General features: G+C 49.4%; 8 protein-coding genes across 9 annotated transcripts; 6 read left to right on the top strand and 2 right to left on the bottom strand.

The window, feature by feature from the left end:
- Positions 1-153: 153 nt before the first annotated feature.
- PV06_00846 lies at positions 154-2,539 on the top strand (the record flags this gene model as incomplete). 2 transcript variants are annotated; one of them, XM_016401402.1, is made up of 5 exons in its annotated part: positions 154-287; positions 350-365; positions 417-731; positions 796-1,454; positions 1,498-2,539. In XM_016401402.1, the coding sequence occupies exons 1-5, from the start codon at positions 256-258 to the stop codon at positions 2,537-2,539; spliced, it is 2,064 nt and encodes a 687-aa protein (XP_016268455.1). In that variant the 5' UTR covers positions 154-255. The 2 variants fall into 2 exon arrangements, with proteins under 2 accessions (XP_016268455.1, XP_016268454.1); XM_016401401.1 differs by having other exon boundaries at positions 350-731.
- A 1,058-nt stretch (positions 2,540-3,597) lies between these two features.
- Positions 3,598-4,404, top strand: PV06_00845 (uncharacterized protein; the record flags this gene model as incomplete). Its single annotated transcript, XM_016401400.1, has 2 exons — positions 3,598-3,631; positions 3,689-4,404. The coding sequence occupies 2 exons, from the start codon at positions 3,598-3,600 to the stop codon at positions 4,402-4,404; spliced, it is 750 nt and encodes a 249-aa protein (XP_016268453.1).
- Positions 4,320-6,382, bottom strand: PV06_00844 (uncharacterized protein). Its single transcript, XM_016401399.1, has 3 exons — positions 5,940-6,382; positions 5,758-5,835; positions 4,320-5,665 (listed from the first exon to the last, which is right to left on the bottom strand). The coding sequence occupies exons 1-3, from the start codon at positions 6,228-6,230 to the stop codon at positions 5,174-5,176; spliced, it is 861 nt and encodes a 286-aa protein (XP_016268452.1). The 5' UTR covers positions 6,231-6,382; the 3' UTR covers positions 4,320-5,173.
- Positions 6,383-6,717: 335 nt separating this feature from the next.
- Positions 6,718-12,939, bottom strand: PV06_00843 (uncharacterized protein; the record flags this gene model as incomplete). The annotated part of the gene is made up of 1 exon (XM_016401398.1): positions 6,718-12,939. One exon carries the CDS (start codon positions 12,937-12,939, stop codon positions 6,745-6,747), a length of 6,195 nt encoding a protein of 2,064 aa, XP_016268451.1. The 3' UTR covers positions 6,718-6,744.
- Positions 12,940-14,432: 1,493 nt separating this feature from the next.
- On the top strand, positions 14,433-15,956 carry PV06_00842 (uncharacterized protein). Its single transcript, XM_016401397.1, has 2 exons — positions 14,433-15,529; positions 15,604-15,956. The coding sequence occupies exon 1, from the start codon at positions 14,560-14,562 to the stop codon at positions 15,199-15,201; it is 642 nt and encodes a 213-aa protein (XP_016268450.1). The 5' UTR covers positions 14,433-14,559; the 3' UTR covers positions 15,202-15,529; positions 15,604-15,956.
- A 403-nt stretch (positions 15,957-16,359) lies between these two features.
- On the top strand, positions 16,360-19,021 carry PV06_00841 (uncharacterized protein). Its single transcript, XM_016401396.1, has 3 exons — positions 16,360-16,978; positions 17,034-18,005; positions 18,053-19,021. The coding sequence occupies exons 1-3, from the start codon at positions 16,679-16,681 to the stop codon at positions 18,362-18,364; spliced, it is 1,584 nt and encodes a 527-aa protein (XP_016268449.1). The 5' UTR covers positions 16,360-16,678; the 3' UTR covers positions 18,365-19,021.
- Positions 19,022-19,247: 226 nt separating this feature from the next.
- PV06_00840 (uncharacterized protein) lies at positions 19,248-21,840 on the top strand. Its single transcript, XM_016401395.1, has 3 exons — positions 19,248-20,047; positions 20,094-20,510; positions 20,563-21,840. The coding sequence occupies exons 1-3, from the start codon at positions 19,390-19,392 to the stop codon at positions 21,564-21,566; spliced, it is 2,079 nt and encodes a 692-aa protein (XP_016268448.1). The 5' UTR covers positions 19,248-19,389; the 3' UTR covers positions 21,567-21,840.
- Positions 21,841-23,007: 1,167 nt separating this feature from the next.
- On the top strand, positions 23,008-25,004 carry PV06_00839 (uncharacterized protein). Its single transcript, XM_016401394.1, has 2 exons — positions 23,008-23,942; positions 24,011-25,004. The coding sequence occupies exons 1-2, from the start codon at positions 23,895-23,897 to the stop codon at positions 24,380-24,382; spliced, it is 420 nt and encodes a 139-aa protein (XP_016268447.1). The 5' UTR covers positions 23,008-23,894; the 3' UTR covers positions 24,383-25,004.
- The last annotated feature ends 66 nt before the right edge of the window (positions 25,005-25,070 follow it).

Genomic DNA, 25,070 nt, shown 5'->3' with positions numbered 1-25,070 from the left:
TGGGACTTAACCGGAAATAGGCCGGATTTTCGAGGCATCTTAGGTGGGACATCACTTAAAAAAATCTACTGTAATTAGGTCAGGTACGGAGTAAACAGCCTTGTCTTCAGGCCCGTCCTTGGCTTCTTCAGCCTCGTCGAGGTTCTTGTTTGTCGCTGAGTAATGACTACATGTGTAGCATCCCAGATACGCCACAGAGTGTAGACTGCTCAGTTGTCACGCCTACATGTACCTCAGACTGCTAACGTTATAAGTATGCCAGATCCGGTGTCATGTCAATCCTGCAGGTAAGCCGTCTCTAAAGCTGAGATTCTGGGGTTAAAGCTGGTTGACCATGATCTCCCATCAGAACCAAGAAGTTAAAGGTGATCACCAATCAAAACGTTGTTCACAAAAATAAATTGACTGTGTTTGAGTGCAATCGTGTTCAGCCATGCTCGAACTGCTCGGCCAGGGGCATCTCTTGCCATTTCTTGGTCCCTCCATGGAACAATCCAGACAAGAATTCCAATCTTACCACCCTGAGCAATACACCATTACTTGACCGGATCGAGAAGCTGGAGGCTCAACTGCTTCAGCATGAACTTGAGGCGAGATATAGTTCAGGCGATTATCATCTTGATAAGCGGCAGATGTTCACACCTGAGCGCGGTACGCCTTCGAGCGTGCACCAATTGAGAGACGCTGAACTACGGTTACTTGAGAATGTAGCGACGAGGGAGGATTCAGTGGTACGTGAACCGAACCCTGAATGTCCTTGAGAGGCACATAAATGGGCAACACTGACGCGCATAGCTCCACATGCTATCGAATGAGCTATCTTTCAGAATCAGAAGCGTCCCCGACATTCTCAAGCCGACCCAAGTATCTGGGTATGATCAGCGGAACGAGAGAATCATCACCTTCCCCGACTACAAAACTGCAGCTATGCTCTTCCAATATCACGAGGCTGCTGGGGACTTATTTGTTCGCATTCTTCACATTCCAACAATGCGCTCACTCATGAAGACCCTCTATCTCAAGCTCCAACAGGGCGATCCCATTCCTATAGGACAAGCCGCTCTCCTACTCTCCATTCTTGCTTTGGCCGCTTTTTTCTACGAGCCTCCAGACGGCCCACAGCCGTCTACCAATACTCAGGACTTCCTTCAGCTCTCCAAAGTCTTTAGCAAAGGTGCTCTGGATATCCTCGACTATTCGCGGCGAAATACTTCAGGAACCTTGGAGGACGTTCAAGCTTACATTTTTATGACGGTGGTGACCATTCATCTAGATGGCTTTTCGGCCAGAGGTCGTTTCTTGGCGACATCTGCCGCCACAATGGCTAGGGATCTCGGCCTCCATCGATTGGACGCGGATTGGGGATCTTCATCGAGCAAAGAAACTAGTATTCGCGATCTAATTGACCGCGAGGTGAAGCGGAGAGTATTTTGGTTTATAACCTCAACAGATTGGTACGTCTGTCTTTCTTGAAAGATCATGTGCTTACAGTTCCAGGCTATGGTCGACTGTTTCGGGTCCCCAAGAGGGCACATATTTCACTCACCCTAATCATATCAATGTCAAGCTTCCCAAAGACTGTGACGACGACGAGGTGGTGCTAGGAGAAAGCACTAGCCCGACATCGGAAACGCGCCCGACCGGTATGACATACATGCTCGAAAGGATCCGTCTGGCCCATTTGTGTCGCGAGTTGGCTGATAGCGTGCCCCTGGATTCGTCCAAACTTGAGGCAATGCCCTATGAGCAAGTCATAAACCTAGACAAGAAGTTGGTCCATTTCATTTCGACCCTGCCATTCTTCTTCAGAATCGACGCAGACTGTCGCCATCGTGCGAAAACCCTCGAGACTTTATATCCCAACATCCCTATCCTGCGTTACTGTATCACAAGAGCAGCCCATAGCAGAAGATGCAAGCTTCATCACCGGTTTCTAGTCCGACAATCTTCCGATGTTCGGTATGCGTATTCTCGACAAGCATGTCTTGAATCAGCGCGGGCAGTCATCCAGTCTCACAGATATCTTGCGGAGGATGGCATGCCTTGGATCAAGGCGGCACGCATGGGGATAGCTGTACACTATGTGCATCTTGCTCTAGTCGTGCTCGTAATGGACTTGTGCTTCAATCGAGATCAAGTCGATGAGCAAGAGATACGAGCCGAGGTCAAAGCGACTTTACAAATGTTTGAGGATGCAAAGCACGTCTCTCCATTACTCGGTCGCTTTCTAAAGTCCATATGTGGCGTAACATCAAAGCATAAGGTATATCCGCAGGAGGAATGTGGTACAACTTCATCATCGAACGAAACCCTGCGCAATCCTACTTACGACGGGGGGAACTTGAACCCCCTGGGTGATGACGGATTACTGCCAACGAGTCAACTTGACCTCAGTAGAGCCGACACCGACGGCACAGGTCTAGAGTTTCCTCCCTCCTTTGATGAGTTTTGGGATAGTACTATGCATCAAGGCGGACCGGATTTTGATCTGTCTGCCTGGAGCAATCTGTTCTCATCTCTCGACTCGCAGATGCTTTGAGTAATCGAGGATATACCAAAAGTCCTGCTCGGAAAAATTGCAATAGGACGATACGTGTCTGAACGGAGAACTTTTGACTCATCGAAAAAAGAGCCTGCATCAGCGCGATGACGGCACCCGATGCAGCAATGGGTCTTCTCATTGCCATGACATGGACATTGCATATTCCTTCGACCCCCTTGAAGGCCGGATGAATCCCCATTGGTCTGTCACGATTGCCCACGTGGCACAACCAGTTACAATCACTTCAAACACCAAAGTCCAGCCCAACATCGTATAAATGGACACGTTTCAGATGAGGCTTTATCAGATCTAAGACCCGTCATCTGGGTACCTGAAACAGGATCAGCCCATTCCCGCCGGAGATGCATCGATGATGCCCCCGGTCGGGTTGTCGTCACTCGGATTCAACCAATCAAACTCACAGATAAATAAAACAACGGTGAACCTCGAGTCAGGTACAGTACCCTACTCACCACATGCACAACGAAGAACATGGCTTTACCGGTGAGAAATACGCAAGTGGGCTTGCATGAAATTTTGGGATAAAGTGAAGCTCCCGTCATCGTGGTTCCAGCTACGAAGGAAACACTCACTGTCCAATCATTCAGCCTTTGCCTTGAAGGCTGAGTTGACCTTGAAAGAGTGGTCATCATTACCTTTTCCCTCACGAGACAAGCGGAAAGAAGCACAACGGCCATGTTCGACGCTGTGAGGTTGAGGTGAAGGACAAGTGAGGAAAGTCTCAAATCCCAGTGAATACTCCATCTCCGGTCCAATCCGCATTTCCCAAGTGTGCCGTCATCAACACTTCACTGTTCATCTAGATACGAGGCCTTGGGAGCCCTATTTCAATACGCAACCGTCTCTCCTTTCCTCTCTCTTCCTTCTTCTTCTTCTTTTCTTCCCAACAGTCACTACCATAAAACGACCTCTGTCTCTGCTATCTTCTCCCTTCCCAGCGTTCTTTACATACTCTTGAGCTTTGACCATCACACAGTGCTCAGCAAGAACAAATCAAGCTATTCGATTCTATCCTCCCACAAAAGGGCATTTCCATGATGTTCAGCATGACAAAGGGCAAGATGAGAGGTACACACTCATCACAATATGAAGCAAGCTCACAACTAACGTTTCCAAAACCAAAAGGTGTCAATCTCATTCTCTCGGTCATTGTCATCTTTGGTCTGCTCTCTGCTCTGCTCAACGCAGCTCCGGTCCCGGACGACGATGACGCCTCCATGCAGACATTCGAACTCGACAACGGCGGAGGAGCAGCAGCTGCTGCTGCACCCAACTTCTTCTTCTCACCCGTCGCCGCCGCCGTTACTGGCGTTGTTGATGCTGTCGGAATCCTTGCCAATCACCCCAACTCGTCACCTCGAGTTTGGAAACTAGGAACCATGAACGACCACGACCACCCAGATCATCCTGCTCCCGCCGCCTCCTCTCAAACCCATGATCATGATCATCATCATCATCATCCCGACTTCGAGTCACCCCTGGGACACCCCTACCACAATGACAACGACACCCACGATTCAGCAACGGATCAACTTCACCAACTGGACCGCCGTCACAGCTTCGCCCTCAATTGTCAAGACGACAGATCCTACACCAACGCCTGCACGAGGAAGGGGTACTCTTGCAACTCGCTCGGCCGACTCATCACCCGCGGTCGCGACTCCTGGTGCGACTCCAAATGCCGCTGCGTCAACCTGAGTCCCAAATCGTGCCTGAACCAGCTGGCAGTCTACATTGACTGTTACTTGAAGGGGGAGAACATCATGGGAGCCGATGGTACCGTCATTGGTAACCTTTACGCGGCCGAGGACCTTGGTAATGACACTCTTGTCTTGCACTAAGGCTTGGGCTGAGGCCGAGGCTGAACACGATTCTTCAAGTTTCCCTCAAAAGAGTGATGGCCAACCCCCAAAAAAAAGGAACGACTTCTGCTAGTGGTGGTGACTTGGTAATAGACTAGAGATACTTTTTCATTAGAGAGTCTTTCACTCCGTGTCAATCAATGCTCATAAACACGCATTTCTCCCAAACAAAAGGTTGGGGAGGGAGAGAGCGAAGGAGGTTCCTTCTTCCCTACTAAACAACCGGCCAAGTCACAACGTCGAAGATCTTCAATCCCTGCCTAGGTACCATCAAACTCCCTCCCATACCTATGTGTCAACCTAGGTAATCTTCTCGCCTTTTTGTCTCTGGTGTAAGATCAAGATTGACTCTAGCCAATTTCGAAGTTGTCGACGAACCTCTAAAGGGCGAAGGGTTGTGTGGGCAAAGGGGGCCCCTTAAGTCCTTGACACAATTAGGGTTTAAGTAATAGGGTATCAATAGAGATGAAAACAAGAAACCACGCATGCCCCGAAGGCGCAAAACGAACCCCAAGAAGGTATTTTGACTCTGTCACTGTTGGTATTGTGTCGATACTAAAAGAGTTTGCATGGATACAATGATCGGCCGTGTGGATATTGCCAACGACAGCGCCGTTCAACTCCCATAACATTCTCGCCCTTCAGGTAGCAATTGGTCTCCCCACCTAGAGAGATCCTTCTCCCGACCGACCGGCTAGGCCACGCCGGGGACTTTTCGATACTACCCAGGCATCTCTCAAACAGCGCTCTAAACCTGCAACAGACTGGCCTTCTCATCGACGCTTGCTGCCTCTTGCCGGGCACTCTCGAGCTTCATTGCCTCCTTCCTGGCCATTCTCTTCTCCATCTTGAACTGTGCAACGGTACCAAAGAGCATGCCCAGGTTGATCTGGACCGGGACCACAATGACGGCGTACTCGATCGGCTTGACGTGGGCGAGGTCCCACGCAGCGAGGATGTTGAAGGCACCGTAACCACCGGCGGTGGCCATGGCAATGCCCAGGAGCATGAAGAAACGGACGAGCCAATTCTTGCGGGTGTTCTTGGGGAATCTCTTGCTGTCACGGGTACGAGAGTCGACGTAGATGAAGGCGGAGACGGCGTGGTACGCGTAGGTGATGAGGCTGATTCCCGCGGACATGGGCAGGAGGACAAGGTTGATCTTGGTCAAGACTTTGACGAAGTTGTCGGCGGTCGAGGGGTTCTCCGGATCATCCGAGCCCATGTTAGGGAGCCACCACTATATGTCGCAAGGTTTTGTCATGTTTAGTAAAGAAACCCTCCGAAACACTTCTTGTAAAGAGGCTCAAGGATCAAAGGTGGTTCACTTACGCTGAAGAAGGGAACGAAGACGATGGTAAAGGCGCACATGTACAGCCAGCTCACGAAGTAGCCAACGGCGTGTGCAATCTGTACGACGAATTGGTTGTCAGTGACAGGTCAAGGACGCTCTTTTCCAATGGTACCAACTGGTTATCATTGGGGGGGGGAGGTGGGTTTGGACCAAAACATACACCAAAGTCATCGGCACCGTTCGCAGGAAAGCCATGTGTACCGGCGTAGACCAGCTGCAGGGGTCCAACGCGGATAGCCTCCATCAACGCCATCAAGAGTATGACCTGCCGGACCTGCTTCCTCATGTTTCTCAAGTGGTATTTACGGATCTTTTTCCAGTCTTCGACGTCCGGGGCCGAGGTGGGGGAAGGGAGGGTAGCTGGGACATCGTCACCTGCTGCTCTACAGCGGCGAGACCAACGGCAAGGCATGGTGATGCTGAATTGGCGACGATGAGAGTCGAGTTGCATGGGAAGAGAGATGAGGATGATGAAAAGAATGTGAGAGGTTGTGGATGTTGGGAAGTAAGGCAAGGGAGAGAGGAAGAGTTTCAGGCTGAAGGCTATGAGTGAATGACTGAATGTTGGTTGCCTTGATGACCTGTAGACGGGATTGAGGCTGACGTATTACGAGGTACGAGGATGGCGGTGACAGTGACAGTATGTACAGTACGATCCCCATAGCCAATCATAACATGCTACGGAGGACTGAGTACGCTAACGCATAATCCTCCCTTGCATTAGGGACCTGGGATCTATTAGGCAAGTCCTCCGAGTATTCTATCTCGGCCATGAGAGTCGACAAACTGTCCAAAGCCACAGATTATGAATTAGATGGCAGCCTCACGAATGAACCTCTTTGCCAGAAACCCTGGGCGCGGCCTGTCGAGGCTTCACACATAAAAGGTACTCTTCCTTCAACAAGCAAACCCGACATTTTTGCTAGAACCAATCGTTCGCAGAATATTCATTTGTCCTCGTCAACTCATGCTAAAAAGACTGGAACACCATACATTACGGGCGCAGCTCCATTCAGGTACTTCAACAAGCATGCCTCCCGTCCGCGTGCGACCGCCTCATCCAAAGATACTGTTCCACGCTGCTGTGTGATCTGGCGCCTCTTTGCTGTGCTGTGGCCGCCCTTGTCGGACACCTTCTTCCTCTGCTTGGTAACAGGCTTTGTATCCGTGGTACCATCACATTCGATCAGTCCCCATTCTGCAATGACCTCCATGGCATATCGATCGATATCACGATCCGTCACATCCCAGAGCGTTCCTACCACGGCCGGACTGCCTCCATTGATGTAATTCCATGGCATGCCGTGTGGCTCGTACACTCCACACTCTGTCATCTTTGCGCTGCTGCAACCCATGAGCATTGTGACCGCACATTTATCCAACTTGCGGATGGTTCGGCCCCGAATGTATTGGGCGGCCCCTCCGTGTCCAAAGTAAAGCATCAAGGATTTGTTGTGCAAAACACTCTCGAACTCGGGTTCCTTTGGTGGTCGATTGACTATTGCCTCGAATGTTGTGAGTTGGTCTCTGAAGATTTGCTCGAACGAATTTTGCGTCGACACGAGGTCCGACGAAGGGTTGAGTATATATGCACCGTCTGAGCTTGGGATGACAATGCCATCTCGATTGTGTTTTTGCTCACGCATCTGTCGAAGCCGCGCCCAAACGGCGGCCAGAGATGGCATTCGTGACACTGCTCGCCCCTTCAGACACAACATCGACTCCCATGGAAACAGCTGCAGTGCCTTATCCAAAATCATTATCGTATGACCAGGCTTTGGCACTTGTTTCGAGTTCTGACTGTGATAAGTCTGCAGTGCATCTAGGACTTCCACCAACATCGCATCGAAATCAATTTCATCGTATGCATTCTTCTCGCCGTTGAACTGGAGGATATCCACCACAAAGTACAGCAAATCGGTTATCGCATCGTCCAGTTCGACTTCCTCAGGATTGCCAAGAGTAAGAAACAATTCCATCACATGATTGTGAAGCTCAACTTTGTCGACTGCAACTTTAGACGACTTCTGTCTAGATGGAAGATGCCGGTCGAGTGTACGGGAAAGGCTTTGGCCGAAGTCTGACAACAACTTTTCATCCACGACCGACGTGCACAGCAGTCCACGGAAGCCGCCAAACCATACATTCTCAATGTTCTCGAGCAGAAGGGCAAGCTGTCGATCCAAAGCTTGTCGTTCGGCATACCATGCTTTTCTTATTGTTTTGTCGGGTGAGCTTCCACGAGAATCATGCGCTGACGCATTTGCTCCCACTGTTATGCGTTGCATTTCTGCCTTGGCACTAGCAAAATCGAGCTCTTCGTTTTCTGCTTCGGACATGTCTGGTCTTGACAAAGGAATCCTGATGACAAATGGTGATCGGTGTGAATTGATGCGTGAGACAAGAAGTTCACTCTTATCTTCACTCAGGCACAGAGAGACAACCGACCAGGACTTCGGAAGCAATCCCGTGTCGAGGCCAGCATCATATTGCGAATATGTTGCCGTACACGAGTTCTCGAAGCTTGTGGGCTGCGGCCAACTCTGAACAAGTGCCCTCCCAGAGGTGACTTGTTCACTCTCCATGATTAAGCGCTCTCGGGTCCTTGCAATATCCATTGGGGCCAACGCGTCAAGGATAAGGTCCATTGACGAATTGACAAGAGACTGCCCCAGCGATGTCGAGAGCAAGCTTACCTGGGACATGAGCTTGTGAGCTGCATGGATGTCGTCGGAGGATATTGCAGCCTCAGGAGCGTCCTTCATTCGCTCAAGACTTTCGTAAGCTCTCAACAGTAGTTCCTTGCCGTCTTGCACTGATTGTTGTACACTTTGACTGCGGGATCCTTTTGTAGCACGCACTGTCTTTTTCCTCAAGCCTGGAGCTGCAGCACTCTGCACAAAGGAAACTCTTCCACTCTTTCTAGCAGACTTATATCTCACGGGCAGGGCCATCGCAGTCTCTGCGAGGACATTAGTCCTTGTATCCTGAGCAAAACTTTTCAAAGCCAATTGAATCAAACTCAGAGCTTTGACTGTTCCATTGTTCCAAGCCTGATTATTGCTGCCGGACGTTGTCACCGCATTATCTAATGCCTTTAGGTCTGCATTGTTTTCCACCAAATTCAGCCTCATCTGGAGACCAGCAGCATGTTGGGCTATCTCCTCTAAAGCTTGAGGTCGCGCATGTGTTGGAAGCTTGTCCTGAGTGCACATTTCAAACGTATGGGCGTTCTTTACCTTCAGCTGTGCACTTGGCTTCTTGACAGCGGCCCGTGATGGTGCTTTCGAGCCTTTCGCCTTGGGCTTTTGAGCGGTCTTGATCTGTGGGTTGATTGCATTTGCCCACGACGCTAGTGATCGGATCACATCGTCAAGATACCGATGGCAGATCGTGAGACTCCCCAGACGCAAGTGGAGCTCACTCCGATTGACGGCAGCTAGTGACTGCGGAACAAAGCTCAATTGATCCAAGAATTCAGGCGTGGTTGCTCGGATTGCCATCTCTGCTTTGTTGGTATCATCGGCGCGAGCATGCACCAAGGCAATTTCGCTAGATATCAAATGAATCTGAGACCATGAATTTGTTTTCTTTGCAACTTTTAATGCCTGTTCGTAAAAGTATACAGCATCCTGATAAAGACCGCAATGTGCAGTAAGCGAGGCCAAGTTTCTGAAAGCAGAGGCATGTAGCTCAATTTGACGCCAAAGTCGTGCTGCATCAATTGTCAATCGGGGAGCGTGTCTCGATGACACGTTGAGATTCGATAGATCAACAGTCAAATTGTGCAGGTCTGAGTCGTTGGAAGAACCTCTCACAATATTATCGTCGACATCCCATACCTTTTCTAGCGACATCCAAAGAGCTGCCGCAATCTTGACCGATTGCCTGCCGCTGATAACTGCATCCAAAAGTTGTCCTCGACGAAAAGAGACCCGTGAAGCAATAATGGCAGCACGACAGAGAATCGTCTGTTCGCGAAGACGTACACTGCTGGATTCTGTACATTTCCGAGAGTCTTTCCATTTCGCCTGAGCGCATTCAAGCCAGTGCAAGCACTGGGCAGTATTGTCTGTCTCGAGATGGTGCTCTGCATATCCTAATGCAAATTCTGCCTCCTGCAGATTGTCGGTTTTGTCATCTGCCAACGCTGTTTCAACTTGACCGAAGCACTCAGCAGCAGACGCCAAATCCAACTTCTTGTCATGGAGTTCTGCAAGCTGCAGGAGAATATTCGATTTCGATAACTCGAGCTTCTGGATGCCAAAGTCGCGCACATAGCTCAGAATCTCTAAAGCTAAAGACTTCGCTCTATGATACTCCAAGTAACTCGCATAATCGACAGAAGAACGAACAGCTGAGACTACCGTTTCCAGGTTGTCAAAAATCTTGGTGAAATCGTTGAGCTTGCTGCATTGCAAGACTAATTGTGATATTTTCCTGAGCGATAATTCGAGCTCTTTGCTAGTGAGCTCCCCTAGGAAAAGTCCTTGCTGAAGTGAGACGACACAACGAAACCCTACTTCGTATGTATGTAGAAAAATGTCTTCCTTCTGGGATGGTTCAATTTGCAGGTACTGTTTGATAGTTGTTGGGTCAATAAAACACTGTGATGGGGACAGCCTCTTTTTCAATGCCCAATACAGCAGATTGCTGACAAGTCTCAATCTGCATACGCGATATTGATCCTGCTTGAGAAGATTTAGAATCAGCTGTACTCGAGCAGCACAAAATTTGAGTTGACGTTCGGTCAGATCTGCTTCGGCCAAAGTATACATCTGCTTTTCCAACAATATAGCACGATGAACCGGAGGTAATGACTGGCAATCCCAAAAAAGGTCCGAGCTTTCGACTGTAGAGGATAGCTGTAGAGTCAAGCGAGTATACGTAGTAAGAATTTTTGTCAGAACTTTGAAGTTGGTCTGAGATTCCGACCATGCTCGATCAAAAGGTCCTCTTAAAGCTAGATCAACAATCTCTCCGAGAGCTCCTTCGCTGAGATTGAACTCCAGGGCGCTCGTGATCGCTGCTCTGGCCATAATAGGCTCGTTCAGATCAATATGGCATGATCCAAGTCTTTCATATTTGAGTCCAAGGAAAGCAGCCTTCCGTTGGCCGATCGACAACGTAGAAAGGCCATCTACTGACAGCCTCAAGGACTGTATTTGTTCTTGAACGTTCTTCCTTTTCACAGCATCAAGATAACGAGACCACCAAGCATTCGAAAGCCGGACATGCAAGTGATCGACCATTTGGCACAAGGACACAGAAGCAGCCGCGCTTGAAATTTTGATCTGAAGCCATCCCAATGTTGTCGAACATGTTCTCAAAGTCTCTTTTGCCGTATCTGATGTTTGTGCCGTGATATATTTATCAACATCTAGAACAGCCTCAATGTTCTTGACTAGAGTTGAGAATAATGCTTGCAAAGTGGATTCGTTCATGTTCCCCTCATCGCAACGCACTCTCGAAGCTACCTTTTCGCATAGCACTGTGCACGAACAATATACCAGTAGAAGTGCACATTCATGCAAGGAGGCCAGCGTTTTGTCTTTTGTGCAGGAGGTAGCGATACTACTGACCGCCTCGATAACTGTTTTGCGAAGGTGTGCCGCGCATAGTAAAACCCGTTCAAGGCTGGATTCTGACACGCTGGAGTATTTCTCGAAAGCATCTTTGACTATGCGAACCGCTTCAATTGCGGAAGTTGCTGATTTCGGATACACCTTCAGCCGCCAGTGGGCAATTTGACAGTGCCAGGGAAGAACGTCCACGTTACTCGCGGTCCGGATTTGCTCCTCTAATAATGACAAGAGCTCTGACGGAGCTCGCACTTCATAGGGAATCTGTGCCAGCGTATCGATGACCGTGGAAGGAATGTTGCCATCACACTTTGCATCCCTAAGATAGTCTCGAAACAAACGTAGATAATGCAGTATCGTGGTCATAGAATCTTCAGCGTCTTTTGCATTGGATAAAGCTCTCTTTGCAGCGCTCTGAAATGGGCGCCACACATCTCTGGTCGGATCTATAGCGTGGCGTAGGTATTTCCATGACCTGAATTTGATATCGAGGGCGGTGCAGAATAGCTCGAACAGTCCTCTCGAGGACCATGTGCTTGAAGGTGACTTTAGTGTAGTTGAGTACAGCTTCGACAATGCAAGTGAGATAGTCCGCAACTGCATCCCAGTGGCTTCGGCGTCGTGAAGGCCGTTCTTGGACCCCTGCAGTGCAATCCAAGGCGGACTCCCGACTGTTTTCAAATGTACTGACTGAACCAGTTCATCACTGCGGAGAGACTCTGCACCGACCAGGATCGCAAGACGTAGTCCTTGGCTTTGCATAGAGGTCGTGAATCGAAGCTTGGAGGGTTGATCTGCCGCATCTGGACGTCCCAGCAAGAATCGTGGAAGAGACGTTTCTGGCGGTAGGGGTCTTTGGAAGTTCCCCCAGTATCGTTTGTGTATACTGCTCAGTTGATGTTGCGCCTCCTGCAGGAGACCAAGAGTGATGGTTTTGTCTAGCAGAATCAAAGCGGCATTCTCAGTATCTAATGAAGCGTTTCCAGATCCTTCCTCTGCTGCCTTGGGGTCTTCACGGAGAAACCGTAACGCCAGCTGGGCGCACTCAACCGTCACTTTCAATCCGCCTGCTGCAGTGGGAGATATATTTTTCTTGGTGATTCCGCTTTTAATGCTCGTCCCTTTATTTGGCGAACGATCTTGGAGCGGCTTGACATCCTGAGATTGCTTCAAAGGCGAGTTCTCTCCCACGCGTGACTTTTGAGCCGTCGCTACTGCTTTTGCAGCCTGTCCTAATTGCCTCAGAGTAGTGTTGAAAGCTTCAGTAGCGAGGTTCCGTCGCTCGGTCTGAGATAGCTGTGAGGTCTTATTGCTCGGTGCTGCGTGCATGGGTAAGCTGGACTCGGCCTTGCGCGAAGGCTTTGAACTAGCGTTCCCAAGCTGTTGAGGCCTCGTCGGCTTCTTTGTGACATTTTGAGCTTTCTTCAGACAGCTATTGACCTCTTGAAGTTCGGTATCGGCTTGATAGAGGATGGAGCGCAGGAAGCGCAATGTCTGTGCCGTTGGAGCGGGCGAGTTCAGCTCAGTGCGTAAGGCATTTGCGGTGGACTCCATACGTGAAGTTGAGGTAAGTGTCATTGTGGCATTACAATATTCGGAATATGCATCATGCAATATATGAGTTTTAGACTCTACTGCATTCGTGCAAGTTTTGCTGTCAACTATACCATGTATTTCGTAGATGAGGGCGCGTTATTGAAGCCAAATTGGGGCATAAAGTAAACATGATTAGCTAATCTCCGCTTTGCCCGCCGAGCCTCCTCGAGACTTCATCTTTGAATACTCAACCACTAGGGAACTTCTAACAAGTCTACATACTCCGGGTTTTGGTTCTGTTCTCTCTGTTAGAAGTGTTCCTCCTAGGAGGTGCAGTCATGCCATATAATCTATGTTTTTTGATCCACATCTTCATCGAAATCCCAGCATGTATCAACTTCTTTTTCTTTCCAAGCAAGCAGATTGGGACGCATACTCCGCAAGCTCACGCACTTATACGACAATATGCCGTCCTGCTGTTAAGTTCCGTCATGCTTGCCGCCATTTTCGTTGCTCGAAAACCCGATGACTTATCCAGCAAGATCGCTGCGACTCTAGCTATATACCACGTTGCTCCGTCTGTGAGATCAGTCGCGAGGTTATACAGACAAGCACAAGCAAGAGCGGCAATCTTCCGTTCCGAGGCGTTTCTCTATTTAATCCTGCATTCAATATGTTTTGCAGCACTCCTACAACACAGCTGGTCGATTGTGATGCAATATGCACAACTTCCCGATATGTAGAAGCAGCTCGGTCGACACCAGCGACATGCCCGGTGTTTTGGGAGCGCAAATCGTACTCGTTCATTGCATTGATGTCTGACTTGACGAGTACTTAGCTGTGGCACTCCAACGGCTGATTCGATCGCTTGTTCTAACGAGCAGGAGAAGGAGATTGCCGGTTTCAATACCTATGGCGAAATGTTGTCGCCTTTCAAAGCAGAGTCGTTATTTGGGTGGACAAGGTCCCTATGATCTTCTTCTCCCCAACATTCTCAACCACCTCAATGTTACCTTGGTTGTGAAGACCATACAACGGGCCAGAGTATATACTCGACACAGTGGTTGTCGTTGGCATCGTGTAGACAACAGGAGATTGCATCACATTTGTGGTGACGGTTTCCTGGTAGCCAGGTTGCACATTGGCAAGTGATCCCAACAATCAGCCAGAGGATATCCAACCAAAGACCAAACCAAAGCAAAACAACACCGCCGAAACTGGCTTGTAAGAGGAAGGGACCGAAAACGATAGGGACCAGGAAGCAGTGCCGGGGAGCAGGGAGCAGTTAATATTGCGCATAACTGTTGTGAAGAACACGGCAAAGAACACCGATAGCAAGAGGAAGCCAGAAAGAACGGAGACAGGGATTATGTATATGCAATAGCGCGTAAATGCCGTAGAGAACACAGCGAGAGATATGTTGGTACCTGTTAAGTATGGTTGCTTATATGGTGCGGAGTATTGATAACGAATATATTATTATTTGAAAAACAGAATGGCGGTTCGCACGCTTGTCTACCAACATCATCCCCCGTCTCGTTTACGTACCTGCAGACAGCTACAGGCGCTTTTGTTGCCGAGAAATCCCTTAATTATTATCAGTGAAGCGTTCAAAACCTCTTTCGATTGTTGGATCAATTTTGAAATACCTAAATACGCAGCATGAGCCTACCATGGATCTCACGAGCCGTTTGCATTTCTCCTCGATGCCATGTAGCTCGATCGGACGCTCTGCCCCTCTCAAAGCGATGCGTCCAGCAACATTTCCAGCATACAAGTTCACGAGATAGCCATCTCCCACGCCTGGCTCAATCGTCTGTTTGGGACTCGATTATCCCAAAGGGTCTCCGCAGAAACAAAGCTGCACAAGATGGGAAGAAAAGGCCGACTAATCCTGCGACTTATTTTATCTGGATATATATTCTGATCGGATCACAAGCGATTCGCATTATGGGAACCAAGAACGATTTTGTAACATTCACGCGGAAAGCGGACCTTAAAATTGCGCAGCTAAGAGAAGTCGTCGAGAAGCTGCAAAGGGGACAGGACGTCGACGTGGAAAAGGTTCTCGGAACAGGTGACAACATACAAGAGCTAGAGTGGGAGGAAGCACTACGAGAACTACAGGAGCAGGATCGTATATGGCAAAATAATGCAAGGAAAAGTCGAGAAGAGAGGGACCGTTCTGCAAGAGAAGAACAGGACGCCAATCCTATCAGCAACTCGGTGGACAAAACACAGGACGCAGAAGTGACTTCTCTAATGTCGCCACACGTTCCTCCTTCGCGGCCAGGCTTTTATTGAAGCACGAATCTGCTCAACAAACCAAGTTTCTGCGTGAGACGAATCTACTAACATCACCCTTAAAGCTAACGGCAGGGCTGCTGCTGGCCTTTTTCTCTGATCGCCTCAAGATCAGCCAAACGAAACTGTACCAGGAATGCTCCTCGGTCAATGTCCAACCTATAAGCTATACCTTATAATCATAGCTTGTACGATTGCGTGCAAGCGAGCCACAACATCCAAATCGCGTTGACTGGTTTCCAGCTTCTTGCTCCTGTTGCAGCTAGAGATGATAATTGCTGTCGTCTGAAAGCGAGCAGCAGTTTCTCCAGCATTGTGTTCCGTTTCTGTAAGCCTCTTCTATATACCCCATGCCGTATCACTGACATAATGAGCGAAGAAGCTAATTTTACGTGAATGAAGCAATGGAGGTTATTTTACCGACACTGGCCTTCGTTACGTTTCGTACGCGAAGAAACGTGCCCATCAGTCAGTCGATTCGAGGGAGGCCTTGACGATTTGAACTTCGACGGTCTGTCATACGCCGATTTTGGTATTGTTTAACGGCTCAGTAAGAAGTAGTCAGGGACAGAGACCACCTGGTAACGGGCAACCAATTGTTTAATCACCTGCCTGATGGCTTATCAATAGATCGATGGCTTAAGGACGAAAGAATGAAAGAACACCTTTTTGGGGATATCCGAATGTGCTTCGGACTCTTTTCTCACGGTCAATTCCTGCGCCAACGGGCTAGCTGAATATCAGATGCTCTCAACAGTATCAATCAAGAATTGATAAAGATTTATTCACTTCATCTATCGCATTCTTATGATGCTGATGTTAAGTTGCGACACCTGCATCGACTTCCACCTTACTACCACGTCTCCGTTTGCAGACTCGTGAAAGGTGATGCTTCATTTTTCGAGTGATAAACATCATATGAAATTAATCTCAAGTTGGTTCGTTTAGAGGTGATATAAGCCTGATAAGTACCATGAATAATGATCCCGGTAGTGTCTTAAAAATACCGAATACTCCATCCTTTATAGATGGATCTACATCAAGTTCGGACTTAGCATCGAAGTTGAACCTCTCCGCCGTCTGCCAATAAGCGGCTAGTTCTCCGCAGCAATATTTTTCTATCTCGCGAGCCGCACCCATCACTCGACTCCCTTACGTTGAATTAATTCATCTCACTGCATTTCAAAATCACTGCTATTGGCATCCTAATCTTTCGGCACTTTGATACCAGTTCTACGACACTCTCTGCTCCGATTTGCGAAAAGCTTTCCAATCCCATAAGACCGGCAGCTTTCTCCCTTCTCTTCACGCACAAACAGCACGTGGCCGACACCTTTTCACTGCTTTGGAGTGAATCGAATTTCTTACAATACGGACACCTCGCTCCTTCTCATAAAACTCGTCCACGCTTGCCTTACGACAGTCCCTAACATTCTCGCCCTCGCATCCTTCTCCATCTCTAGACTGATCCTCCACCATGGCAGCTGAAACTATTGGCACAAATGGCCTCTATGGAACAAACCAATATACTCAGCCAGCCGAGCTTGCTGCATCTGCTCCATCTGCGCCAAACCATACCTCTACTGCCTCCCACAGTACGACCACTTCTACCAATCCTCAGAAGGCAGATCCGCAAGAGATCGGTTGGTATTTCGTTGAGCAGTATTACACTACACTGTCGAAGAGCCCGGAAAAAATACATCTGTTTTACTCGAAGAAATCACAGCTGGTTACTGGCGTTGAAGCCGAAAAAGTTGTTCCTGCTGTAGGCACAAAGGTATTTGAAAACATGATGTATGGTCTCGAAATTTTAACTGACAGATGAATTGCAGGCTATCAGCGAAAAGATCAAAGCACTCGAATTCCAAGATTGCAAAGTCCGTGTCCTCAACGTCGATTCTCAGTCCTCGTTCAACAACATAGTGGTCCAGGTCATCGGAGAAATGTCAAACAAATCTGAACCTCACCATAAGTTCGTCCAGACCTTCATCCTCGCCGAGCAACCGAACGGGTACTTCGTCCTGAATGACATTTTCCGCTACCTGAGCAACGATGACGACGAGATTGTAGAGGATGAGCAGCCACAGCCGGAGGTTCCAGTTGAAGAGCCACCGACACCTGCCGCAGGTATTCCAGCTGCTGAGAGCAACCAAGAGGAGACAGTCGTCACCGAAGCCGCAGCCGAGGCAGTTGACGAGAAGCTGGAAGAAGACAAGCAAGAAGAAGCTCAGACTGCTGCAACCGAGGTCAATGGTGCTCTGGTTCCTGATGCCACTGGAGAGACGACTGAGAAGTCTGAGAGTTACGAAGCTATTGCAGACGTCTCGGCGGAAGACAAGGCAGCAAGCGCTACCACAGAGCAGGCCGCTTCCATCGAGGCGAGTCAGCCTGAAACAACTGCCGAAGCTGCACCCTCTACTTCTGTCGAAGCACCACCAGCCAAGAAGACTTGGGCCAGCATGCTTGGTGGTGGCGCGAAAGCACCAGCAATTCCAGCTTTGCCTGTGACCACGCCCACAACTCAGCTAAAGGCAGCCCGCGCTTCACAGTCCGTCCAAGCATCAAAGGCATCAGCCGAACCTGCGCCAGCGGCCAATACCACCTCGAGCACTCCCACCTCACAGAGCAATGGCTGGCAAACTGCTGACCACGGCAAGAAAGGACGACCACAGAACAAAGCTGCATCTGAGGGCACAGTACTTGCTTATATTAAGAATGTAAATGAAAAGGTCGATGCTCGTATCTTACGAGAGGTCCTTGAGAACCATGGTGAACTCAAATATTTTGATGTCTCACGACCCAGAGTAAGCGATCCCTCTATCTCATAGTAAAATATGCTCACCAGTACCAGAATTGCGCCTTTGTCGAATTTGCTGATCCTGCTGGTTACGCTGCAGCGGTTGCTGCTAACCCTCACACCGTCGGCAGTGAACAAATCTATGTTGAAGAGCGTCGCCCCCGTCCCAACGCCTACGGAGGTAGTAACGCCAACTACACCCGCGGTGGTAGCCAGACTGGGCGCGGTCGTGGAGGCATGCAGGGCGGTCGGTCTGGCAGTCAAACCAACTTTCCTAAGGATGCTGGCCGCGGAGGTCTCCAGCAGAGAGGCGGCAAGTCTGGCACGGTGACCCCAAAGGGACGTGGCCAGTCTCAGGCACCTTGATCAACACATGACTCTGCTGCGACACGAAGCATGGGCCAAAACCTCTTTTAGGAGGCGTTTCTTTCCATCTGATTGATTTGCACAGCGTTACAAAAGTGACGGGGTGATTTTCAATGCTTTCTGCAACGGCGCATTCGAAAAGTTTTCCCGTTATGTCTTCCTGGCAAGGTCAAGGCATAGCGAGCTTCGGATTAATAGGCCGACTCGATTCCGATTTGTTTCAGACATTGATGGCACATTTCTGCCCTGCAGCCGGAATTTTTCAGCGATGCACAGCATCTTGGCTTCACCATCGTCCTTTTTTTCTTCTTCATCTTGGTCGTTTTCAGTCCCCTCATGAGGAACCATGCGGTCAGCGGCATGGACTATCCCGATTGATCAAATGCAGTCAAAAATGTCAGTGTCACTGGCTGCATTGTAGCAACCATCAGTTTCCTCGGAAAAAATGTTCATTCAGCTCATGAGGAACAATTCGGTCAGCGGCTTGGACAATCCCGAATGGCCTTATGCAGTTCTTAGGACCACGGGAGTAGTGTATCATTTCAGCGAGGTCATGTACTTTCTGTCTGCGGGTTTACTTCACCAGTTCTCGGACGACGACCTTAAGAATAGGGATGATACTGTACATTAGGCTTGATTTTTAATGAGACAACCCTGAGTTAATGATATTGTTTTTCAAATATTATGGTTGAGAAATGCTCAGGAAGTGTCAGGAAATGTGTACTGGTAAAGTGAAGTACTCGTAGTGTTTTAATGGTTGATGCCGGATGTCTGAATCCTTGTCTCTTTGTAAGCGTCGCAACCGACGATCGATAAGGCGATACTCCGCGATAACCGCGGGGTCAAGCCAGGCTGCAGATCCATTCAATCATCACCTCGTATCTACCCCTTCCAGGGAGGTCAGCCTACCTGGTCTTCCTCATCGTGGCATCTACCTAGAAATACATCGTTCTCGCATATCGTCTGCTGCTTCTTCTTTCTATCATTCTCGGGGTTTTCTGTAATCACTTGCATGTGTCAGAACGATGAGGCCTGGACTCGGTTGCGAGAGTGCTGAACTGCGCCCTCGCAAGTCCTCCGTTGCCGGATCTCCCTCCATGACGGGTGAGCGCAGCAACGCTCCACCAACTACATTCTTCCTCTCGCGTGACCCCGACGGTCCCAGACCACGATCGGAGAGCAACACTAACGCCCTGCCTACACATTATCCCGTAAGCAGTCTACAGGACACAATACAAGAGGCGGACGCATCTGGCAAACATCTCGCCAGCCGACCAGCAGCAGAGGTGAGAAGTGGCAGTCGAAGGAGATCTACTATAAGACCGGGTAATGGGGACCGCGTGAGGCACGGCTCCTCTGTCGCACATGGGGAGACAAACCATTCACAGCATGTTCGAGAGGTCACTCCTTCGCCTCTACCGTCCCGTGATGTCTCCCTTCCCAGCAGTCCGAAGTCCGGCTCGTCCAGATCGCTTCACCAATCCGATGACGAACTGACCAACGATGAGACTGGGAGTCAAGTGATCGGGTCAAGTGAAGATAGCGAGATAGAGTCACCGGCAGTCGTTCAGGACAGCCAACCGGAACTAATAATGCCGAGCATCAAGATGCCTAGCCGAAGACCGTTCACTGAACGAGGCAAGCGTTTGGGGAGATTCAAAATCATGGTGGCAGGAAGGAAAGGTAGGACCGGACCCAGGTGTTGATAGGGATCTTCTAACCGCAGCAGGGACGGGCAAGACGTCCCTAATCAAGTCGATAGTCCAGCTATGCGACGATATAGTCCATGTCGATCCGGTACCATCGTCCTCGAAACCTGGATTGTCAGCAGGACACCACCCTGGAGCACCGGACTTGGTGACAGAGATCTATGCAAGTACCAAGCCTTATCCTGCTTGGTGGTCGGACGTGGAAGAAAGTCGAATCTTAAGGAGACGGAAGAGTATGGGGGATTCTGTTCTGGAACGTAACATCTGCTTCGTTGACACGAGCGATTCGGTCAAACTGGACAGGATTGTTCACTATCTCGAGCAACAGCTGATGAACGTCATGACGTCCGTCAATCAGTTTACCCACGAATTCTCAGGATTGTTGAGTGGACGTGGCTCGTGTCAAGTCGATGTGATTCTGTACTTGGTTTCTAAAGGTATTCCCTGTCCCAAGTACTACGGTTGGGATTATTGACTGACGTACCCAAGATCATGTACAGGACGACTGCGACCGTATCCGGCAACTTTCAGAGCTATGCAACGTTGTCCCACTTGTAGCAAAATCAGACCTGCTCACGTCGGAGGAGCAAGAACTGGTCAAACGATCAATAGACCTCAGCACGGTCACTCTACCGCGTTTGCCCACATCTTTGATGTCGGAACCAGAGGCCAGGGAGATGGCAGTGGCTCCGTATACCGTCACATCGATCAACGGTCCGGACCTTGACACTATGGACGCATCTCTCCTCATGTCACCCGAGTATGTCCAGCCATTACTACCGTCGGAGCTGAGTCTCCTCGTAGAGCAGATGTTCGAGCCTGACACGGTGGCATATCTGCGGCATACATCGGCACGCAAGTCTGTGGCATGGCATGCAGCTCATCCTAGGCTAACCTCTATGCCATCACCGTCACTCGCATCCGTGCACAATTCCACCCTTATATCACCTCTGCCAACATCATTAAGCAACTCGGGTGTCCTGATACCAGTCGGATCAGAGGTGTCTCTGAATACTTCCAATAGCTGGGCTCTGGCCAAAGTGGCAGATCACTCTCAACGCGAAGAGCGTTTGGCTCAAGTCCGACTGTCGAAATGGGCAAGTGAATTGCAGCTCAGTCTTCAACGTGAGCGAGAAAGATATGAGCGGTTGGCTCGAGGAGAACGAGCGATCTGGCTAGTCGATCGACTCGGTGAAGAAGTCCGTGAAGGACAGATCCTGTCACGAGACGGCTCGCATGCTCTGGTACACAAGCGCAGCAAGTCTGGAATGATCTTTGATGAACTCCCCAGCTATCAGATGCACGACCCATTGGGCTTGCTGCGTTGGCAAGATAGCATGCGCACGCATGGATGGATTGCTCTTCAGATCATGGGCAGTTTTGGCGTGGTGGGAGGGATTGCTTTCTGGGCTGTGAAGACTTGGGGTTTGACAGCCAGCATCAATGACTGGGCGCAAGGATGGCATATGGCATGGTTCGGAAATGATTACTGAAATAATGAAGCAAGAACGAGAATGCGATGCCTAGTATTGGATGGATCCAAGATTCCGAGACGGTCTGGCAGTCGTTGGGAGTGTACGGAGTACAGAGTCAAAAGCTGGTCGGCGAGTCTGGTGTCAGGAAGAGTCCCGTTCTTTTTCTCTCTTTCGCTCATCACAGCCTCAGCCTTAGATAAGTCGATGGTACTCGTACAGAGTACAATTATCAACTCGTTCTTTTCGACAGGTTACAGACATTACCTATTCTATCAATGCTACGAGTTTCGTGCCTTGCTGCTACTAAAAATACAGGATTGATGGCTGACAGGCTCATTTCCTCGGTTCAATATATTGTCCGCCAGTCTCTGCAAGGAGTGCACCCAACTGGCAACGCGCCATGGGCTCACCCCATGGTCAAGGCAGCATGATCAGAAGGGAATCCTTAGGCTCGCTTCTCTGGAGCTCAGCTGATGCTGTGAAACACGCCAGGCACGCGATCGATGCCCGATCAGGGCTGGGTTTGCAAGGGGAAGAATGCAGGTCAAAACCCGGGTTTCGCCCCAACTAGTGAAACGACGATAGCGGCAGTCCTTCAGGCGCCCTTTTGATTTATTCCAATCGGTGTCGCCATTTGGTTCTTGGACAGCCCATTATTGACGACCCATGACGTCTGTGGGTTGACGTAGAACGGAATACTAAACATATAACGAGAACAACGGATCGAAACCGTTTGGATGATGTACAATACAGTACACGTTACTGAACATCCTCTGGGTACGCGCCTCACGTCTCTTGGAATACGGTGGACTGACCCAACGCCACCAGGTTTATTGCTCGGTACCAGTTCTCGTTGACTTTTGACATTATTCCCATGAATGCTGCCAAACACGTTCTGGCCCAGGAATGGACCGCCGGGAGGCTTTTGTGGCTGGCGATATAGTGTCTGAGATGCAGCTGAAGGGGCCACGTGGAAACAATCACATCCTTGTCTTCTCCGTATCGTCACAGAGAATACGGAGCTGTTTCTGGAGCAGTTACGGGAAGAAAAATGAACAAGAAGGCCCCAAAGGACGGCAGGGGCCTGGTCGTCCGTCGAGGAACCTGCCAGGGGCCGAAGCAGCCCCCAAAGACGACAATTGAATCCACTGGGATGAACTTGACTCGACGAACAAGGACAGAGATGGTGAGAATTGAAATGGAGGCAACCGGAGACTAGTGACTAGTGACTTGTACGGCAAACAAAAGGAGGGGACACCAAAACAACTTTTACAGAGGCTTCTTGGGATGTCAACTACGCATACGGATCCTGTACGGACTACTCGAGCATTGTAGATACAATCAATCCTAGCTACCTACTTGTAGCTACTCAGTCGGTTACTAGTTCAATCCTTGCCATAAAACTCCGAGCTGGTGTCGTGTCTCCTTCCTTCCGACTCCATAGCGCCGCCCATCATCAATCAAACACACACTGCCACCAACCAGTCAGGTATCGACTTCTCTACTCCGTAACACCTCAGTTCTTACTCCCACGCCATCCTTCGCATCATCCATCACTTGTCGTTGACGCCTTGTCCACCTTCTCTTCCCGCTCCCTCGTGCGTGTCTGCGGCTGTATTTTCCTCTCGGCTCCCAGATCCAGATCCAACCCTGGCCAGCCTTTCTCTCCTACGAGACGAATCGAACGTCGCTAAAACACCCCGAAGAAACATCTCTGCCTGACAGAAACAACGGATACTTCTCCTCCAGCCCTAAACTACTATTAGAAACAGCGGCCTCGCTCTCAGCTCACCGCACGTTCTGTTCTTCTTTTTCTCCTCTCCCTTTACGTGCCCTTCATACGGAGTATAGCCCAACGACTTATCCTCTTCCCTTCTACGAGTACTACTAGCCTCTACAATTCCATCTGTACTACCGAATACAAATTCGAGATCTCCATCGTCCACGAACCCCCTAAAAGCTCCAAACGTCCGGGAAAAAAGCAAAAGTGTCAAGAGTACTGCTCTCTCACAAACCAAAAATTGGAGGTGTCAAGTTGCTTTGTGTCGGTGTTTGGCTCGAAACTGTCTGGGTGCCTCTCTGCTCTATTTGTACTCGAGCAGAGTCTGGCTATATCAATAATACTACACTCCACCTGTTCGCGCTTACCACTCCGGCGGTGCGGTAAACATTTGGAACCGCTTCTCACTCCAGTGCACGGTTCACCTCATCCGAGTTACGAGTACCAACGACTACTAGTCTTACCGCAAAGGCCGCCTTGACATCAGCGGGAAACCCCATACTTGACAGTCTCGCCGCCCATAACAACGGTTACTATCCATAACAACCAAGCCCCCAAAAGAGGCAATGTCTCGCAGGTCGCTTGAGTCTCAAAGGCCTATTATGGCTCCAAGTGTACGTTCTTGAAATCCTTCATGGTCAACCACAATCCGTCAACTTGAGTCCTAATGTTTTTCTTCCAGGTCACTTCCAAACGCGCCTCGAAACGCTACTCTACGTACTCTGCGTCCCCAAGCTTTGCCACCACCACCTCCAACTACTCGAATAACCTGGCATCTGCAAACGTGGTCAGCCCGGAGACCGGCATGGCAGAGATACGCCATCTCACCCAGGGCCTTGACAGACTCGACAATAAACGCCTTCAACAACAGCGGTTTATTCCTAGTCAGAAAAAGGCAGACGACCTGAGCAAATTGAGTCTGGGGGCGAAAGTCGAAAGAGCACTGGGACGGAGAATGTCGGATCAAGATGCCGTTTTCCGAGTCAAAAGACCCGTCGCCAAACCAGTACAATCATTCTCCATAATTGACGAGAAGACCGCTCTCAAGGTTTAGGGTTTTGGTCTCCATTCACTTCCAATGTAGGATTGCTGGACGAGCCGGTCTTTGGAGAAATTCTCTCTCGAGGATTGATGGAAATGGCGGTGATGACACACACGTGCACGTGAGAAGGCAGGAAACCATTTCTCTGTGTTCGGAACGACGACAAAGCAACATTGGGTGATGTGTACCCTTTTGAAACCCCAAATGGGTTCGGAATACGAGGACGATGCTCGCATATTGTCAAAAGAACAATTTTCGATGTTGGCGTTGACGTGGTTGATGTTGATTGATGCTTTAATTGAGATACCATTTCTTACATGTCAATATGGGGTGTTTATGCTGGGGGTTTTTGTTTTCTTGTTGAAGGGGGACGAGGATGAATTGCATGTCAGCATGAGTATCGTTATCACGTTAGATATGTATCGATACCCACGAGAAGTTGTAGTTGAGAGAAGAGGGACAACAATGATGATGGGGTGAGGTGTGAGGACAATTATAAATGTCCAAATTCAGCAGCCGTACACAAGCAAGAAGTTGTTGCTCCTGTACTGTACGACTTAGTTAGAGGCAAACGTATTCAGTTCTGTCGCTTTTTCCCCTCTCTTGTTGTCACGAATGTCACAACATTCCTGAGTAACGGGGGAGTCTTTTCTTTCGTCTCGGGTTGGCCCTTGACATCTTCTTGAAAGGCAAATCAATC

This window comes from Exophiala oligosperma (assembly GCF_000835515.1).
Source record: "Exophiala oligosperma strain CBS 72588 unplaced genomic scaffold supercont1.1, whole genome shotgun sequence".
NCBI lineage: Eukaryota > Fungi > Ascomycota > Eurotiomycetes > Chaetothyriales > Herpotrichiellaceae > Exophiala > Exophiala oligosperma.
Note: the sequence above shows the minus strand (reverse complement) of the source record. Positions and strands in the feature narration are given on the sequence as shown.